At 52.5% G+C, this 19,590-nt stretch overlaps 1 protein-coding gene across 1 annotated transcript in view; it reads left to right on the top strand.

Annotated features, from left to right (window-relative positions):
* ZC3H3 (zinc finger CCCH-type containing 3) overlaps window positions 1-19,590 on the top strand; it is a 191,900-nt gene extending 172,310 nt beyond the window's left edge. The window contains exons 10-13 of the mRNA XM_063327655.1: window positions 3,888-4,063; window positions 5,772-5,980; window positions 18,495-18,575; window positions 19,321-19,590. Coding sequence (XP_063183725.1) covers window positions 3,888-4,063; window positions 5,772-5,980; window positions 18,495-18,575; window positions 19,321-19,352 — 498 coding nt within the window. The 3' untranslated portion in view covers window positions 19,353-19,590. The remainder of the gene's footprint in view (window positions 1-3,887; window positions 4,064-5,771; window positions 5,981-18,494; window positions 18,576-19,320) is intronic.

Below are 19,590 nucleotides of genomic sequence, written 5' to 3'. Positions count from 1 at the left end.
CTTGGCAGCCAGGAAGGAGTCCCGGCCCCGGGGGCTGCCAGCCGGGCACCATCCCAGCACCGGGCACCACTGCCAGTCTGGGCTACGGGGGGAACCCTGGAGCGGGGAAACTGTGATGGGGACAACATCAGCAGGATGATGGCATCCTCATCAGCACCCGCCGTAGCCAGGGGATTTGTCCCCAGGGTTTTTTAGGGGTGCTCTGAGTTTTCTGTTGCCTCTGTTGGATGGGACCAGAGGTTTTTTTCTCTTTTTATGGTCCAACCTGTGGGCTGGCGGCGGTCCCATGGGGTTATAATTAGCCACCCCGACAGGTGGAAGGGATCGGATGGCCCCCGGCGCGAGGTGGCACCCGGCACCCTGCAGCCCCGCTTGGCTTCACCCTGACTGACACACGGCGAGCAGCAAACCTTATGGCAACCCAGCCCCGGCGTGTTTACTCTGGCATGCAGGGCAAGAGCAGAAGAGCTGCCGTAAATAAACAGAAGGGGCTTTTCCAGCCATCGAGGTGATCCCAGCCTCACTATCCCAGCCCTGAAACAGCGGTGATGGACGGGGTGTTATGGAAGAATTGCCGAGCGCTGGGAACAGCGTGGAAAAGCCATTAGAAACCCGAGCTGGGGACGTAACCCTGGGATTAGTCGGACACGGTTTGTTTTCTTTATTAAGTATCTTTTTGCCATGGAGCCAATAAACGTGGTCTGGACTTAGAGGTTGGTGCCGGTGAGAGCACTGGGGAGCTGGCACATGCCGATACCCAACTGGCACCATGGCACCATCCCCCCTGCAGGGATTTGTAACCAGTCCCTCGAGTGCCCCACTGAGAAGAAACAGCCGTGTTTCTTGGCTTTTCCCCAAAATAGCATCATTCCTTGGCATAACAGCATCACCACTGGCTGCGAGGGTGACTACCTGAAAGGAGGTTGTAGGGAGGTCGGTGTCGGTCTCTTTCCCCATGTAACAGGCAATGGGACAAGAGGAAATGTCCTCAAGTTGCACCAGGGGAGGTTTAGGATGGATCTTAGGAAAAATTTCTTTGCCGAAAGGGTTGTCAAGCACTGAAACAGGCTGCCCAGGGAAGTGGTGGAGTCACCATCCCTGGAGGGATTTAAAGACGGGTAGACGTGGTGCGGAGGGTCATGGTTTCCTGGTGGACTTGGTAGTGTTAGGTTAAGGGTTGTACTTGATGATCTTAAGGGTCTTTCCCAACCTCAAAGATTCTATGATTCCATGATACATGTGGCTTTTTGAGGCCAGGGCTCTCTTTTCCTGGTCTTCCCCTTCCCAAGTCCATTTTGTGCTGGAAACCTCTATACAGGAGTGGATCTCACATCTTTGGGCAGAGGCTCTGAAGAGCTGCTGCCCTGGCAATAAATAGCAACTATTGACGTCAGGTGGGTTCATAATTAATAGGCTTTCAGGTGTCACCATCATCACAAGGACGGAGAGCCAGAGGTGGTGGTGGACTAGAAACCTTCTAGCATGCAGTAGATCTGATGTACTGATTTTCTCCCTCTGCTCTGCTCTGGGGAGACCCCCCACTGCAGCGCTGCCTCCAGCTCTGGGGCCTCAGGAGAGACGTGGACCTGTTGGAGCGGGGCCAGAGGAGGCCACGGAAATTGTCAGAGTGCTGGAAGACCTCTGCTGTGGAGAAAGGCTGAGAGAGTTGAGGTTGTTCGACCTGGAGAAGAGAAGGCTCCGGGGGAACCTTCTTGTGGCCTTTCAATATAGAAAGGGGGCTTCTAAGAAAGACAGACAGAGACTTTTTACCGAGGCCTGTAGTGACAGGACAAAGGGTAATGGTTTTAAACTGAAAGAGGATAAGTTTAGATTGGACATGAGGAAGAAATGTTTTATGCTGAGGGTGATGAGACACTGGCCCAGATTGCCCAGAGACATTGTTGCCCAGATGCCCCATCCCTGGAAGTGTTCAAGGTCAGGTTGGATGGGGCTTTGAGCAAACTGATGCAGTAAAAGATGTCCCTGCCCATGACAGGGAAGTTGGACTAGATGAGCTTGAAAGGTCCTTTCCAACCCAAACTATTCTGTGATTCTGTGATTCTATGAAACGTAGGATTTTGGAGTAACAGCAGAGCCTGAGTGTTGTTCAGAGATGACTCTACTTTCAGGTTGCCCATTGGGTTGTAGACTTACTTGCCGTTGAAGCTCCTTCAAATAGAGGGGGAAAGTCATAGCAACTGGGTTTTTTAATGAATTTTCAGGGGAAAAGCGGAGCTGTCACTGCACTGTCCCCCCCATCGAGCCGATGCCCATGTGTCCATCTGGATCCCTGGCCCTCCTGCTGCTTAACATCCCCAACCTCCAGCAGATGAGCTCCTTGCTCCGCTGCCGACTTCAACGGTTGGCCCCAGGCGGCAGAGCTGCCGAACCCTTCTGCTCTTTCAAGGAGAGAGCTCCCGCAGCTCAGCGGGGCTGCTGCTTAATCCTAAAGGTCAGCACGGGGAGCTGCTCCCATGCCCCCAAAGTCAAGTTGCATTAAAAGGGCAGGAGCTCACCTATATCCCGCCTCATCAGGAAGATGCATTTTTATAAACAGGCAAGAATGATCATGATGAAACGCTCACTGTGTTTCCCTTCCTGTGGATTTGTCCCGTTTTCCACCAAACCCGTGCAAAATCTGAGCATCTGTGCTATCCTGTAGCAAGGAGGTTTGCAGTGTGGGTGTCCGAGCGTGGAGGGATCCATGCAGGGAAAAAGCAGGCTGCGTCTTTGCTCGTGGAGAAGGTAAACAGGGAAATGGATCTTCGTGCTGTGGACCCTTCGTTGTGCCGTGTGTGTTGGGTTGGGTCTTGCCATGAGTGTTGCGGTGTGGTGCCAAGGTGGGCTCATCAGGTGGGGTAGGAGGGAGCACCCTGGGTGGGAGTGGGTTTCCCCAGGATATCGTGGGGCCAAGCAGGGCTCTAGGACCTGCTCCCACCCTGCATCCCTTGGGATATGCTGGGATGAGCTCTCTGAGTCACTGGGTGTTGCTGTCACAGTGTTGGGAACAGTTGGAGATTAGGGAGAAGCTGTTCTTTCTCCGTCCCCACGGCCAACGTTCCCAGCCACCCAGACAGAAATGATACCCGAAGGTGTCTCTTCTGCCCTGCCTGCATCTCGTCCTGCCTTTCCCGCTGCCAAAAAGCGCCATTTTCCAGCAGAAAGCCTTGTCCGGAGGAAGCTGTGGAGCACTGCTGACGTCTCCCACTGGTACAATCAGCGGCTGCGGGGACAGCTATGAGTGTTGCTGCTGGGAGCCACCAAAATGCCGGGTTGGGAGCACAGAAGCACATTCAGGAGTAAACATCTTGATGCCGTCATTTTGCCAGCCCCGTGCTGTGGCCACACTAAGCTTTCTGGCGCAGGAGAGCATCAACCAAGCTCATTTCCAGGTTGAGCTCCAGCCCTCAGCCACTTTCATCAGGAGGGTGGTCCAGGAAGCGATCCCAAAATAAGTCCTAAAAGGAATGTGCTTCGTTCCTGCTCTTCCCTGCTCCTCCCCGAGTCCCAGGCATGCCTGGGACAAGAAAACCCTGTGTCCTCTCTGAAACCAGCTTCTCCAGCCCAGTTAACCTCTTTGGGACCATCTCTTTGGGATGTTTTCTTTGGGACATCACCACCTTGAAGGTAGATCATTGCTGTTCAGACTTTGGTGGTTCGGGTCCATAAAATCAGACACTTGGAAAGCTGTGGGTGAGTGTGTAGTGTCTCCCAGAGGAGAGTATTATTTTTAATAGTATTTTGATACGGAGAAGGAAGCACCAACACGTCCTTCTCTTCCTTGAGCAATGTGTTGGTGCCACGTGAAGGAGCCCAGCTCTGGGAACCTGTGCTGCTTGTGGGGCTTTCGCTGCCTTTCCCAACGTTCCTCTCTTTTTCCCTCGCAGTGCAAGAAGAAGCACACGCTGGTTTGCCCCGACTTTGCCAAGAAAGGTGTCTGCCCCAGGGGCGCCCGGTGTAAGCTGCTGCACCCGCAGAAGAAGCGCCACTCAAGAGAGGCAGAAGATGGGGACCGCAGCGACCCTCCCTCCAAGTGGAGACGGGTCTCGGAGGAGGCAAGCAGGTAGGAAAGAGCAGAAGAGACTCACTTTGCTGCTCTTAAATGGTTTTCTTCCCATCCTGTTCTGGATGTTTCCTCTTCCAGAGGTGTATCCATCTGCCTGCTGGTTTGTTTTGAGATGTTGCTGATGTGGGTCACTGTTGTGCCTTCTTGGTAGAGCCACCACGGGCAGTAGGGTTGGGAAGGGTCCATGCTCAAGGGAGAGGTCTCCAGGCAGAACTGATGGACAGGAAAGAGAAGGTAGCTCACATCTTGCTACCCGATATGTGCCGTTGGAGTGTGGGTATCTTCACCTTTATGTGCCACCCTGGGCTGTCACCTCCAGGTATCTCAGAAGCTTTTATAGACCTTCCTCCTGGGAGATGGAGGAGGCCTGATGGAGACTCCACCACCAAAAGTGGGTACAGCTTATCCATAGCTCTGTGGGAGACTGGAAACCATCATCCCTCTTCCTCTCTCTTCCTCAAATCCATGATGGAGAGCAGAGCTGAGCCCTCGGCGTGGCATGGTGGGGCCCACCATCAGGGCTGGACTCACTGCCTGAAAAAGCAGAAATGGAGATGGACATGGAAATACCTTTGTAAAGCCTTTTGATGCTGGGCTGGTTTCTTGGTTAATCCTTGGAAATTCTCTGAGCTCTTTCTGGGCAAAGATGATGCTTTTGGGTGCTGGGATGGAGCCCCCAGGCTGAGGGATACATTGGTCCTCGTCTGCACAGGGAGACAGATTTTCTTGAGCTTGGCACATCCTTGCCTTCCTCTGCCTTCATCCCCGAGCCCTGCCTGCAATACGACTCCATCCCAAAGTAATAAAAATTATAGCCAAATTGAAATTTGCCTTTAAAAGCCAAAATCCAAAAGTCCTGGTTAGTGGGAGGAGAAAATACCAACTTGGATGCTCAGCTCTTCTGCAGATCTTTGCAGCAGGACGTGGGGATGAAGGTGGAATGGAACTGGGGATCCCAGGAGCTGTGCTGGCCTGGTCCACGCTCTTGCCCGGTGCTGGGTCTCATCCTGGCCCTGCCTTGTAAGGTAGCAGAGGGGGACGAGCACTTAGTCGGGCGCTCCGAACTTATCCCGGGTGACAGAAGAGCCTTGGAATGACACCCAGCTCACGTACCCGGTGTGAACGAGGTGTAAAATAGCTCCTTGCTCTTTTTAGGTAAGGAGGCATGAGCGTGGGGCTGGACGGCAGAAAGGCACCCCCCTCCCATCCCTGGGCCGGCTCCTGGCATCCTCCGCAGGGAAGGGAGCACACCCGAGCTTGGAAGGTGCTTGGGAGGTTGTTGGTTTTTTTCCTTTATTGGCACCGTCATCGGAGATGTCGGATGAGCTGAAGTGTCACGTTCGCTGGGCTCAGAGGAGGGCGGCAGGGCTGGGGCTGAGCCAAGGCCAGTGGGGCATCTTCGAGCCATCCCTGCTCCCTCCATCTCTCCTCTTCTCCAGCCGGCACCCAAAGGGGAGCCCAGCACCTCCAGGAGCATCTGAGAGCTGGAAACCTGGCAGAGAAGCCCAGGGCAGGGGGTCCAGCTGGGAAATAAGAAACTAGCTGAATTTGAGCTGGCTCCCAGGAAATTGGAGATACGAAGCAGCCTGGGATGGAGCTCAGAGAGCCTCCGTGTGCGGCTCTGGTGGATCAGCGTCTTCCATTGCACATCAGGTTGCCAAGAGGGATCATTTTATTTTTCCATATTATATTTTACCTCCTGCAGGAATAATCCAGCTGAGGTCCATGACGATGGGGAAATGCCCGGACCCTCCAGCTCGGAGCAAGAAGTGAAGTTTTGGAAAGAGACGGACACCTCGGCAACCAACTGGCTGCAAAAGCTGCCTTCCTTCATCTCCCTCCAGTCCTCACCGTGCCCCAGTGACCAGGGCTGCAAACTGGAGAAGGATGAAGATGAGTCAGAGGACGAGCCAGGTAGGATGCGCTTGCTCTGCTTTTGCTCACGCGTGCTCCAATTCACTGAGAGGTATTCCCCCCGCTGCTCTCCATGGGTTTTGGTGGGATCGGTGTTCCTCCTGAGTCGCCAAACCAGTTAAGCTGGGAGCTCAAACTGGGATGGTAATCGGGACCCACACCTCTGTGCACGCGCCTGGCTCTGCTCCCGAAACCACGCGGGAAGATTTTGTCCCTGTCTTTTATCATCAGCTCCTTCTTCCTTATCCTATAAATTATCAGATGATGAATCCAGTCTCATTCCTGTGAGGGAGCCGCAGCAGTTCCCAGTAGGAAGGTGTTTCAGGGGGATGCAGTGATGTTGTGCCTCATCAATGGACCCGGAGAAGAACCTCTGGATCATCTCTGGACCATCCATCACACGTGATTCCCGACGTGAAATAGCTTCGAAGCTTTGGAATAAAAACATCCCTGGAAAGAAGTGGGATGGGGAGTTTGCAGATTGCAAATGCAAAGGAAGAGCTGCGTTAGTCTGAGATGATCTGCTTTGCTTTTTTATGAAAAGGCGGGGGAAGAGGCTTTGGAAATCCGTAAAATTTTTGCAAAATGCAGTTTTAGGGCGAGCAAAACTTCTTACGGACTCCGACAACTGAGAGCAAACAGCTTCTGCCTCGGCTTTTTTTTTTAATTTTGGAAAAGTTCAGGGAAATGTTTCAACTGGTTGAAACTGAATTGACTGGGGGGGGGCAAAAAAAGGCAGGAGAAAATTGTTGAAGCAACGAGAAGAAACATCTTCATTTTCTCTGCAAAGCGGCGCGTGGTGGATATCAACTGCATTTCTGCTTCTCCAACATTTTCCTTGGTTCCTCCTCTCCTAATTCACTGGAAAATCCCTTAATCACCAGCAGCTCTGCGGGAAGGGACGGGACTTTGGGCCACTCTGGGGATGCTTCCGCGGGAGCAGAGGTGATGGAGATGGCGAGGCAGAGATCGTGCCTTGTCCTTCCCAGCGCTGGATGGGAGGTTTTTGGCCGGATGGTGTTTCATACTTTCCTTTTCATCTCCCGTCCTTTGCTGGAGGGATGTTCAGCAGCTACATCTCCTGAGCACCATCGCAGAAAGCGGGGACAGCATCTGGCTCAGAAATCAAAATATTTTGGGGCAGTAAGGGTGAAATCTGCTGGGCTGGCAGAAAATGGGGTTCAGTATGAACCGAAGGGCTGGAGCATCCCTCCCTGTCTTCGATCCCGTGCCTCCTCCAACTGATCATGCAGCCAGAATGGGATCCCACTGGGAGAAGGGATGAATTCGGTGCCAAAAGCCGGGCTAGGGTGTTTGCCTGGCCTTCCGTAAGCGGGTGCCAAGGATCTGCAAGGCTTTGCCTGGCTCGACCACAAAGCGCTTCGAGCCAGGGAGGGCTGAGATGCCTTAACACTGTCGGAAAGAAAATTCCCAGGATTAACAACATATTCCTGAAGTCACAGGCGAACGCGTGCGCTGTCGAGCCGTGGCGCGGTGGAGACGGCAAGGGACCATCGCGGCTGGGAAAGCTCCTCTCCGCGACGTGGGATGAAGCGCTCGGCTTCCCTTTCCAGGGATTTCTTCCCCCCGCACGCCTCCCTCCTTCCCTCTCCTTGGCCCTGGTTCAACTCCCTTTTGATCTCGGCGGCGGGGCCGGGGAAGCATTCCCAAAGCAGCGGCTTAATCGGGCTTTTTTATCTCTGCAATGAAGACGAAGCAATTAATCCATGGACAAGAAAGCTGTAGAAATGCCTTGGATTGCACTTGGCAGCTTGGAATAACCCAGTCAAGAGGGCAGAGGCATCGTCCTGGCAGCGAGGGCATCCTTTTCCTCTTAATACCACTTTCCACGTTCAGGAGGGGATGATTTCCAGGCGTTTTGGGTGGGAGGATGAGAAGGAGCTGGTTCAGTCCAGGGATGTGGGGAGGAAGGCTGTGGGGTTACTGGTGGGGTAACTGGTGGGGAGTTGGGCCACGCGTCTCTCTGTGCTCCTTTGCCCGGGGAGCACGTGGCATTGGGAAAACGGATGCTGGGGGATCCGTAGGAAAGGAAAACCAGGCAGGAATTGCAGATGGCTGTAAAATCATCTGATGATGAAGCAGTTTCCATGCCAAAGGGATTCTGCAATCACGTGCGGTGAAATCCGGAGGAGTGAGAATGCTCTTCGGCGCCTGGGTTTGCCCATGCTCGGTGCTGGGGTGTGCTCGGTAATTAAAGTCTCATCTCAACACACAAACGAAGGAGCTTGGGGGCACAGCAGCAGCCGGGGACCCCCATAACTTAACGGGAGAAAAGGAGCCCCGACTCCTAACGAGCCATCATCTCAGGAGGGCGCAGGATGAGGCCATTGATGCTGCTAAAGGACCAAATGCAACCAAATGGTGGCCAAATTACCAGGACTGGTGCTTATGAGCTTGAGGAGCAGTTTTGTGGTCCAGATGGGTCCTTACATAGCTCTAGGTAGTAGCGGGTGCCTGTGATGGGGTTTGGGGGTCTGCGCCTTCCCCGCTGAAGCCTTTGTAGCAAGGATAATATTCGATTTCTGCTTGTAAAGCCTGAAGGTGACACACAAATTGGTGGGGTAGTAAATAAGGAGGAGGACAGGTTATTATTACGGAGTGATGTGAATTGCTTGGTTAAACGGCCGCAATTTGAGAAAATGCCCTTTTAATACTGGCAAAGGCAGGAGGAACGAAGAAAAACACCGGCTCCATGTGCAGGAGGGATGGAGCCAGGGTTTGGAGATGACCTTTAAGGACCAGCGTGGGCAACAGCATCAGCTTGAGGGGTCTCAGTGGGGGTTGGCAGCCTCTGGCCTTGGGATATGAGAAAGGGGTCTGGAAAGGAGTGATGTGGTCTTCACGCATGATGTTGAACCTGCTGCTGTCCTCCCATGGAGACGGTTCCCAAGCTGCAAGAAGAGCCTTGTAATTTGGGGTCAGAAGAATAACTTGAGGGCGCTGGTGCTTTCTAAGCATCCTCTGAAAAGCTCATCCATGTGACATGGGGAGAACAAACCGCTTCCAGCCGAGCATCCCAGCTAGGAAGGGTGGGCTTGGTGGCATCCCATCCTTTACCTCCGTGTGTTCTCCATCCAGGAGGGCAGAGCCAGAGGGAACACGGGCTCTCCCACCCCTCCGACACCCATTTCCAGGTAATGGGCTTTTCCATATTTCACCTTCCAGTTAAATAGCCTGCGCTGGAGCCTAACTGGCCTCCCTGCGCTAATTGTAAGCAAGCGCACCAATGCAAACCATTCCAATCGAGTGCTAATTTAATTAGAAAGCACCCATTTTAGTTAATTTGTTCAAGAAGATCACTGAAAACTCCTGGAGAGAACAGATGTTCCCCTCTCCCCCGATGAACATTCAGGGGTTTGTAAATGGCTCCACTCAGCCTTGTTTAGGAGAGAAAAGAGGATTTTATAGCTGCAAACGACCCTTTCTGTAAACATTTTACAGCTCTCTGCACGTTTGAGTGACGATAAACCCCTAGCAACTCGGCGGGCTGCAAATTTGCGACCATACGGCTATCATTTTATTGTCATATTTCACGGTCGTAACGTTAATGGAAGATGCTCGCTACAGTCTTTTTTAACGGCTCCGCTGAGCACGCTCAAACGCTTTGGCTTTGGAGGAATTCGTGGAGGTGCAGCGCTTCTGGGTTTGTTTACAGCTTTCGCTTCTGGAGGAACAACTTTGGAAATGCAAATCTCCTCCCTTCGCCGCCTGGCTGGACCCGTGCTTGAGAACCACCCCCAACGGGGCACGCAACTGCAAGAATGGACAACCCCTTGGCACCAAGGGTCCTATGGGGTCACCATCACCTGCAGCATCTCCTGTAATGTTGCTTCTGACACCAGCTCTTTGATCCAAAACTTATTTTGGCAGCCACGTGAGGCCACCAACCCTTTTGGTCAGTATGAGCTGGCGGCAGAAGATGGCCTGGAGCCTTCCAGAGAACATCTGCGTGGTTGAGGATGGAGGGCTCCAACACAAGGGGGTTGTCTTGGGATAACAGGAGCCAGCGTCCGCTGTCAGCATTGACCCTGGCAAGACTTAGTGCAGTTTGCTCCTCTTGGTAGGGTCATGGAGAAAATGTTTTTGTGGATAAAATACAGGGAAGTAGTTTCTCTGTGTGGTCACAAACATCTCCTTGTACATCCTGTGCGCCCACCCTTACCATCTTGCTGGCCTCCACTGAACTCACTCCAGTATGACCATGTCCTTCTGTACTGGGGAGCCTGCAGAGCTCCAGCTGTGGTCTGGCAAGCGTTGGATATTTTGACAGCCCTACCAAATTAGCCTGATCCTGAAAAGCGCTGCTAATGAAGCGTTTAGTGCAGACCTCGGTGCTGAATTTGGACTTCTTCATGATAAATCTGAAGCCTTTTGTTTATCCAGGGGAACAATTTTTTATACAGTTTTCTTATATTGAGCCATCATCCCTTGTGCACCTCCACCGAGCGTCTGGCTCCAACTTCAACCACCTTGTGGTAATTGAAGACAGGGACTATTTGAGCACAGCTGAAAATAGCTGAAGACAGCAATTCATCATTTGTCTTCTCTTCTCCAGATAGAACCCCTCCAGTTCTGTCTCTTCCATCCCAGTTACCTTCAGGAGGCATCTGAACCACCTTGGACTTACCTGAGGATCTTGAATCTTCGCTGGTGGGGAGGAGAGGTCTTGGCCTTCCTGGTGGGGGTCGTTGCCTTTTTTTGTGAAGGACCTTTGCCATGAGGAAGTCATGGGCCAGTGGCTGCACCTGCATCTGGTCCACCTCCATGGCTGTTTCTTTGGGTGGACCTACATCCAGGGCCTCACCTTTAGGTGGGGACACCTTTGTGGCCTCTGGATCTCCCACAACTTGGCTGAGGGAAACCGTTCTGTCCCACACGGTCTTAGTCTTTCTGCTCATGTATATACCCCTCCTCCAGGTTGCCTCCATTGACTTGTCATTGACATTACCCCCTTTCTGAGCAGGGTCTTGATGGGTCACCCCCACTGCTGGTTGGGGTGTTATGGCCAACTGTTGTCAGGCCTCTCTTGGAACCACTGGAATGAACCTCTCTTCCCCAGCGTCTAGCCTAGGTTCTGGAGAAGCTCTTTCCTGGGCCTCCCGACTTTTGAGGAACCTACTTGAAGGTCTTGATGCATCACCCAAAGGGCGGCAATAACTCCTTGACTCTGCTGTACCCCTGCTTGCTCCACACCTACTGGGTGCTCATGGCAGCAAGCTGTGGAGCCAGGTCAGTGGACCATCTAGTAAGAGCTGTGGCTTGTGACATCTCAGGGCCATTGTGACGTGTTTGTGGCTCGGTCACCCACCAGGTTGGGAAGAGTGAGGTGGCCAATGGGCTCTGAGGGCTGCTTTGCCACGGGTTATTCCCATGTGGCTTTTCCCTTGCAGAGAGCCAGGTGGCTGCGCAGGGCTACTCCTGGTCCCCTTGTGGGTTCCCGGGGCAGACCAGACTGATGGAAGATGGTTGCAGATCATCTGAGATCTTCAGACACAGTAATTTTAGCCTCTGCAGGCAAGAGCAGCAACTGAAATCTTTATGCAGGAACAGGGACTTTAGCAGGAGGGTGGTGTTTGATCTCTGTGTGCCTCAGTTTCCCCATTTGACATACTCTCCTAATTAGCAAGAGCTCTGGAGCTTTATTGGTGGCTTGCAGGTGGCTTGGGGAGCTGCAGGGTGGAAACAGCTGGGAGAGCTGAGGGAGAGCCAGAGATGAGTTTCAGGCATGAGAGGAGCAGATAAACCATTTCTTTTGTGCTCGGGGGCAGCTATGTGATTTCGATGCAGGTAGAGGTGTTGCGGCGGAGCGAGTTGGTGCCTTGTGGGTCCCCATGATGAAGGTCTGTTAGAGCAGACACCATGAAGGCTTCTGCCATGAGAGCTTCTTCCTCTCCACAGGTTCCTCAGCTGGCCTCTCATTCTGCTCCAGCAGCCCATTGGCTTGGGATCCACATGACAGGACGTTTTCCTCAGTCCCCGTGGAGATGCCACCACTGTATTGGATGACCATGCTGCAGTCATCTTCCTTCCCCTGCAGTCCTAGTCTGTTTTCAGGTCCAAGTCTAGCCCTTAGGACCATAGGATGGAAGGGAACCAGGGAGGTCATCAAATCCAACCTCCTGCTTAACGCTGTCCGACCTCAACAGTAAGGTCCAGCTTATCATGTCTGTGGTGGTGATGGCTGAGAAGTCAAGGACACGTCACTGGGGATGTGTCCCTTGGCAGAACCTCTTAGGAGGCAGGTAGGAGATAGCAGCAGGCACTTTGACGGTCATGGTGAGAGCTCATGGGAGTTACAGGACCTCCCAGATCCTCAGCAGATGGTACCAAGGGGACAAGGACAAGCTAAGGAGAGGAAGGACAGCAGGACACCAAGCCCTGAAGCCTGCAGGGAAAGGAAAAGGGAGTTAGGAGTGTGCTTGATGTACCTTGTTGTCCTTAAATCAGCTTTCCCATCACTGTGTCTCGCTGAGGTCTTCTGCTCTCGTAGGATAATTTAGTTGGAGCAGGAAATTTCCATCTTCCTTCCTGATGGTACCCATGAACCTTCTCTGTCTCATGGTTCATCACCCAAGAGGGCGCCGGAGCAGTGTGGACCTTGATGGTACTTTCTCAGCTCTTCTCCTGGCACATGGCAGATCTTTCTTGTCATGGAGAGGATGATCCCCGCACCTGGCCATGGAGGTGGCCCCACCTGAAGGAGAGGCCGTGGATGTGGTCCCACCCAAAGAAGAAGCCATGGCAGGTGGTGATGGGATGCTCCTATGGACACCCTGATCCCACTGCAGGTGGAAGCTTCCCTCTCCATCCCCCAGCTGATGTACACCCCGTTGGGCATGCAAAGAAAGTTTAATTAGAGAACATCAAAACTCTTTCATAACTGGATTAACAAACCTCTAATAGAATTGCTTTTTCTAATGCAAAAATCTATCAAGCTGCAGGTAGTGGGCAGCACCCGTCCCTTGAGCAGGACAGCGTGTATCAATCTAATTGGTTTCCTGTTAACAGGCCCGATCTGCTCCGGTCGTTAGCAATTGCATCTTCTCCTGCTGAGTCAGCAGGTCCGTAAGGGTTTGGGGGCTATTTGGTGGGGGTCCCTGCAGTGGAGGGGGCTTTGGTTGCTTTCATTCACCCTGGATACTGGTTTCAGGCATCCTCTTCTTGGTCATGGGTGCTTCCTTCCCAGTCCAGAGAGATGGACTGGTACTCAGATGGGTGGACCTCACCAGGGTGGGGACTCCCTGGTGGACCTTGCCCATCCCACTGCAATGATGCCTCATATCTGGCAGCCCTTGCCTCCATCCTTCCATCTCCATCCCTTACTAAAGCTCTAATCCTGCTGCAGGACACCATCATGCTTGGGGTACCATCAGGCTTTGGGGTGCTGCAGATAACACGGGTGCTGTTGAAGGTTGGGGTTGGATCTCCTCGTGTCTTGGTGGCTCTGACAAGGCCCAAACGTCAGAAAATTCACTCTTGTTTAATTTCCTTATTCCAAAGTGGCCAATTTAGTTGAAACTTCCAGTAAACCCGATGAGTGCTGTGACTTCTTCTAATTGGGCTCTTGCTCTGAATCAAAATCTTCGTTTCTTATCCCACAAAAGGCCGTCAAAAATACTGGACTCTGATTTACTTTCTGCCTGGACCAAGCCGCCTGTGCCTTTCCAATCCTCTTCCCTTATCGATTTGCAGGCGACTTTCAGACCTGCCAAGTCTCACTCCTTTGCCAGGGCTGAAATCTGCTCCATCCATATTAATTTTATGCTTGTTTCTTTTTTTGCGTCTCGTCCACCTGGGGTGGAGCATCTGGAGGCCAGGACTTTTAGGCTTTGCTCAGGATCTCTGGAGACCACTCTCTCCTTCAGACCACTGCCACTGGGCAGTCCAGTTGTTCCCCCCCTGAGTTACTTAGTGGCCTGAAAACTGGGGATAGAGGAGCTCTCCGAGACAGTGAAATCCTGTCTTCTTCACGATAAGCTTCAGCTCACCAGTGAAGGACAGATGTGGCGGTCACCATCCGTCTTCATGGTCAAGTCACTATGTACCACCAGACCACAAAGCATCTCTGCCGTGCCCTCAACCCAACGAAGCCCCTCTCCCACCTTTGCAGATCATGGCTGGTTTTCTGGTTGCTTTTTTTCCTCCAAAAAGAAGGAATTAAGGAGAAAAGACATGGAAAGGACGTCCCGGCACAGATGTCCTGCTCTCCAAGTGTGGCAGGAGATGGGCACTGCCGGGCAGTGGCAGGACATCTCCCCCAGCACGTCCCCTCTTCAAACATCCCAGTTAGGAAGGAATAAAACATTTGAGCATTTTTCCTTTGGATAAAGCTTCTCCCAACATCCCAGCCTTGATGTTTCCCTCACTTGAGGGGCAGAAGGTCCTGGTGGAACAGCAACAGGGTGAGTTTTTGGGGCAGTTTGTGTCCCCGGGTGGATTTAGTGCAGGATCGAGCTGAGGAGATCCAGCCCCTCGGCTGCTTTTTCCATGTGAAAAATCATTTGCGTAAAATTCTGGGGCTTAGCCCTTGCTGCTGGCCTTTCCATCCCGCCTTTTGTTCTTTGGCTTTATTAAGAAAATAATAATTATTTTAATTTATTTATTAAAAAGGCATCTCCCAGCCTAAATTTCTGTGGGAGCTGACTCAGCCGAGTGTTTTTGCTGTGAAAGGAAAAGCCATTTCCGAAACAGATTCAGGCTCCGGGCTCCCCCAAAGCAGCCGGGAGGGGGTTAGGGGTAATTTTTCCTTTGGGAATGTAAGGAAAAAAAGTCATTCGGGATTTGGGGGATTTCTCCCCATGGTATTAAACGTCGAGCATCTGTCAGGGAAGATGCTGGGATGTGTCTCGGTGCACCAAGCCAGCAGTAGCATCCCCCCTGCAAAGCCCCTTCCCACAGTCCAGCTGGATGCAGGAGAGGATAAAACCCCCCGGCAGCGTCGGGAGAGCGATGGACAGAACATCCCATGGAGCTGGAAGTTGGTCGGGATGGGAAAATATCAATATAACCAGCTTTCCCTCTGGGAAGGCTTTTTTTATAGCCAGATGGTGGAGTTTGGAAAGCTGCAAGTCTTCCCTTCATCCCCTCGTTTTGGGGCTTGGGCATCTTCCACTGGGATGTGGGGCATTTCCAGCCACTTTCCCGCTCCCCAGTTGCCTCCCAGCGGGGAAAGAAAAGCGAATTTTTAAACCCTCAGCGGTCGGAAGCGGTGGGGCTGGGAGAGGATCTGGGAACAGGGACCAGACCCAACTCCTTTTATCCCCCATCCAAGGGGATTCCCCACCTTTAAATCCCTTTAAATCCCCCTGTCTCGGCAGCTGGATGAAATGAATTTTGTTTTAACTTCCCCGTCGGGTGCAGCTGGAGCCGCTGGGCTCGGCGGCGTCTGGGGGAAGGCCAGGTTTTATTGAAAAATATAATGGTGCCACCTGAAGCGTGATTTACTGCACTGTCCACTCCTCGGACTTGATAATATATTTCTATTAGATTTCCTTCTTTTCCCTCCCTTCTCCTCGCCAAGAGTGGCAAGTTTCTCCATCTGCCTGACACCTTCTTAGGCTTAGGCAAAATAAATGTTGATTTTCATCAGGAGGAAGAGCGCTGAAAGTCCTAATTCTCCAGCGAGGCTGACAAGCTCAGCAAAAGCCGCCCCGGCTTTGGATGGAGAGCTCGTGATCCAGGCCCGGTTCTTCTCTTTGGAAGCAGTTCAATCATCGTAATGAAAAAGGGGTTTTTTAACCCGGCTTTCGCTAACTAGAAATTATATACCTGGTTCCTGGAAGATGGATTGCGTGGCAGAGAAACGCAGAGAAGACAGAGAAGGGGGGGAGGGTGGGGGGAAAGAGAGCGAAGGCGCGTGAGATGCGACCCAAGATTGATCACGCCATTTGCAGGATCTCCCATGCACAAAAGCGGAAAATATATTTTCGTTTTATATTTTCGTAGAAGTGACACCCCCCGCCCCCCGCCGTTTTCTCCAGGGTTTTCGTGGCAGGGCCTTTTGCCTGTTCCCGGCTGCTCCCCGCGAGGGTGAAGCATCCCCTGCTCCATCCTTTCCAGGAGCAGCATCTCCCTCCATCCGAGGTGAGAAACTGGACCGGTTTCATCCTTTTCCAACCCATTTTGGTTTTATTTCATTTTTTTTGCCCTCCTCCATCCCCATCGCACATGCTCTGAAAACGTCTCCGTTCCGTGCAACCCCGTACCGAAGTCAGGAAGCTAATTACGGTCGATTTAAAAAATCACCTTTTTTTTTTTTTTCTCCCCCCCAAAAAAGAGAAATCTATATTGCTACTTCTGTAATCATATTTGCTTTGAATTGGAAAGCGTGGCTTTCGTGCCGCTGCACAGATATTAGCTAATGAAGTTTCCTCGGGGGGGAAATTGAGCCATTTCTACCATTCGTGTTGGACCAGGGCCACGGTCTGTGATGGGGACAGGAACGAGGAGATGCTAATTTTGACCCCTTGGGGTTGATGGACCTTAATTCCGTCAACTAGGGGCCCAGATTTGGAAATCCCAGGCCGGAAAAAACCATCTGGTTCCACGCGAAAGGGATATTTGGGGTCAGCCGGAAAATTCAGAGGGTGGTCAGAGGCTGAGCGGGGCGTGATGGGCGTTTTGCTCGGCGTTGCCCTTCCCCGAAGCTGAATTCGGCTGCGTCGCCGGTGACTAATAGCCGAGTCCGTCGTGGCTGCTGTGCAGCCCTCTGATGTATGGGTGTTATATTAAGGGTGGAAAGGTGCTAAATGAGCCCTCTTTATTTTACATAAATTAGCTCAAAAGCTATGTATCACTGCCACGGCAGCTTAGACTCCGAGCAAGTTTGTTTACCCAAGTTTAAAAGGAAAGAAGAACTCCCGGTGGCTCCCTGTTGTTGGGTGCTGCTTGGGGTCCTCACCCTTCCTGCCTCCCCTGCCCCAAAACCTTCTTCTTTCGCCTTTCAAGGGTGCTTGACGGTGCCCATGGTCCCATCTCCATGTTGGGCATCATCATTTGGGAAATGCGATGCGGAGCATCTGGGTTTTTGCAGATACGTGGGCAAGTTGTGTGCTGCTCATCCAGGGCATCTGCATCTGCATGGGCTTTGGGCTGGATTCCCTCCAGCTCCTCCATGATCTTCTCCACCTCCTGTAATCACAAGTGAGAGGGGACTTTTCCCACTAAACCTCATCGCTCAACAAGCTGTGGGTCTTTTCTTCTGGAAAGCCTCCTCCTTTTCCCATCCACATTCATCTCAGTGTCTTCTCCTCAGCCAAGTGGCCACCATGCTCCTGTCCACCCTTGGTCTAGCAGGGAAAACCCCATAACCACCTCTCCACACCCTTCAGGGAAGGAAAATAGGAGAAACTCTGCATTTCAACACATTGCGGTTGAAATGATGGAAGACTTCTTGCCACCCACCCTGCTCCATGGGATGTTCCTGGACTTGTCCTTCAAAGAGATCACCTCACACAGGCACTTCATGGAGTTTTGGCTTTATACAAGCATCTGGGACCCTCTTTGGGGGAGGCACAGTGCTCCAGCAAGCAGAATTCATCTCATGGAGCATGTTGGGGGATGCTGGGCTTGGTTGAAAATGGAAAAACCTTTTTTCTGGAAAATCTTTGCACCTTTTGGGGTGGCCAAGCTGCTGAAAAGCATCATCCGAGACCTAGGACCTGGGACCTGGGACCTGGCCAGCATCTGCTCGATGGCAGCAACTGGTCAGGAGCCTTGCCCATCCCGTTGGACTTGCCCAGGTTGAATCCTGAAATCCCATCAGCTCTGCAGCCCCAAATCCCTGAGTGCTTTTTCGTCTTTGTTTGTCCCTCTGCTGCCTCTTAATTGACGATTAGCGGGTCTGCTCTCTGTCCCAGGTCACCCCAGGGTCTTCAGGACAGCAGAGTTGTCCTCAAACCTTTCACCAGCGTGGCCAGAGCATGAACATGAGTTAACCTCTTGCTTGCCAGTGCTCTGCTCTTTCCTGCTCCAGCACAGCCCTGGAGCAGGTCATGATGCTCACCAGGGATGGGGATCTGGGGAACCAGGCAGCTCCATCCTGGCCATGGCCAAGAGGGACATCAGCTCTGGGCTCCCAGAGAGACATGTCCTGATCCCAAAGGCACCAACTCTGCACTGAAAGGCTGGAGAAGGAGCCATGGGGCAGCAAGACCAGGCTAAATACCACGCTGCTGTCCCCACCAGCAGGCTGGCAGGGTGGTGGGGAAGCCACAACCATCACTGCAGGCTTCGTGATGAGAGGCATGGGATGCAATTACGTGGTCTCATTTATTTTTCTCCGCTTGCTTGCTGATTATTCCTGCTGGTTGGTCATACTGTGCTCCCTGGGGCAGCTTTTACTCCCTTTTCCTACTGTTGAAGCACAAAGCACTGGGGCTGCGGGAGAAGCAGAGGAGCTCGGGCTGCTCCTGTGCCCTCATCCCAAGGGATTTCCGGCAACCCAAGCCAACCTTGATGACTTCCTCCTCTTTTTTTCCTTTTTTGCTCCCAGGCAGCACCAAATGGAGGAGGACTTTGCCACCAGCATCCTCACGGGACTCCGAAAACACCCGTCTGGAGGAGGGTGGCAGAGGTGAGGCGGGTGGGTGCTATTGGGGTTGGGTGCTGCCGGGGTTGAGGACCGCCCACATCCCTAGTGCCTGTGCCCATCTCCAGTGTGTTAACCCTCTTGATATACCACAAGAGGAAATTATGGAATCATGGAACGGTTTGAGTTGGAAGGGACCTTAAAGATCATCTTGGCAGGGACACCTCCCTCCAGCCCAGATTGCTCAAGGTCCAACCTGGCCTTGAACCCCTCCAGGGATGGGGCAGCCACAGCTTCTCTGGGCAACCTGGGCCATGGGCTCACCACCCTCAGAGTGAAGAATTTCTTCCCAATATCTAATCAAATCTCCCCTCTTCCAGTTTAAAACCGTTCCCCCTCATCCTATCACTCCACTCATAGAGAGTCCCTTCCCATCTTTCCTGGAGCCCCTTTAGGTACACCAGGGGAGCTTTAGGATGGATATTAGGAAAAATTTCTTCACCGAAAGGGTTATCAAGCATTGGAAGAGGCTGCCCAGGGAAGTGGTGGAGTCACCATCCCTGGAGGTATTTAAAAGCCAGGCAGACGTGGTCCGTAGGGTCATGGTTTAGTGGTGGGTTCTGTCAGCGTTGGGTTGATGGTTGGGCTCGATGATCTTTAAGATCCTTTCCAACCTAGACAATTCTATGATTCTAACCCACTGTGACCAGGCAAGGAGAAGCCCGGGCGTGTCCAGATGTGTGTGTCACCCACCTCCCACCCCCATCACCTTTCCCTTTCTTCCCTCCAGGCAAACGGCTGCAGATCAAGCCCCGTCTCTGAACAAGACCCCATGGCAGCCCACCAGCAGCTCAGGAACCCCAGAGCCGGGCAACGACCTGGCACCTACCTCAGGATACCCGTGGCCAGATGCCAGCACCCCCTTCTCGTCTTGCTTTCTCCGGGACATCGTTTTGGCAAGGAGCCGGGGTGGCAGCATGGGGAAGCGCCACCCATTCCCACAGGGAAGCGGTTTTGTTTGAAATGTTTTAATTTGCCAATAAAATATCTTTTCAGCTGG

The sequence above is a fragment of the Chroicocephalus ridibundus genome, chromosome 2, assembly GCF_963924245.1.
Source record: "Chroicocephalus ridibundus chromosome 2, bChrRid1.1, whole genome shotgun sequence".
NCBI lineage: Eukaryota > Metazoa > Chordata > Aves > Charadriiformes > Laridae > Chroicocephalus > Chroicocephalus ridibundus.
This window is presented reverse-complemented; position numbering and strand designations above follow the sequence as displayed.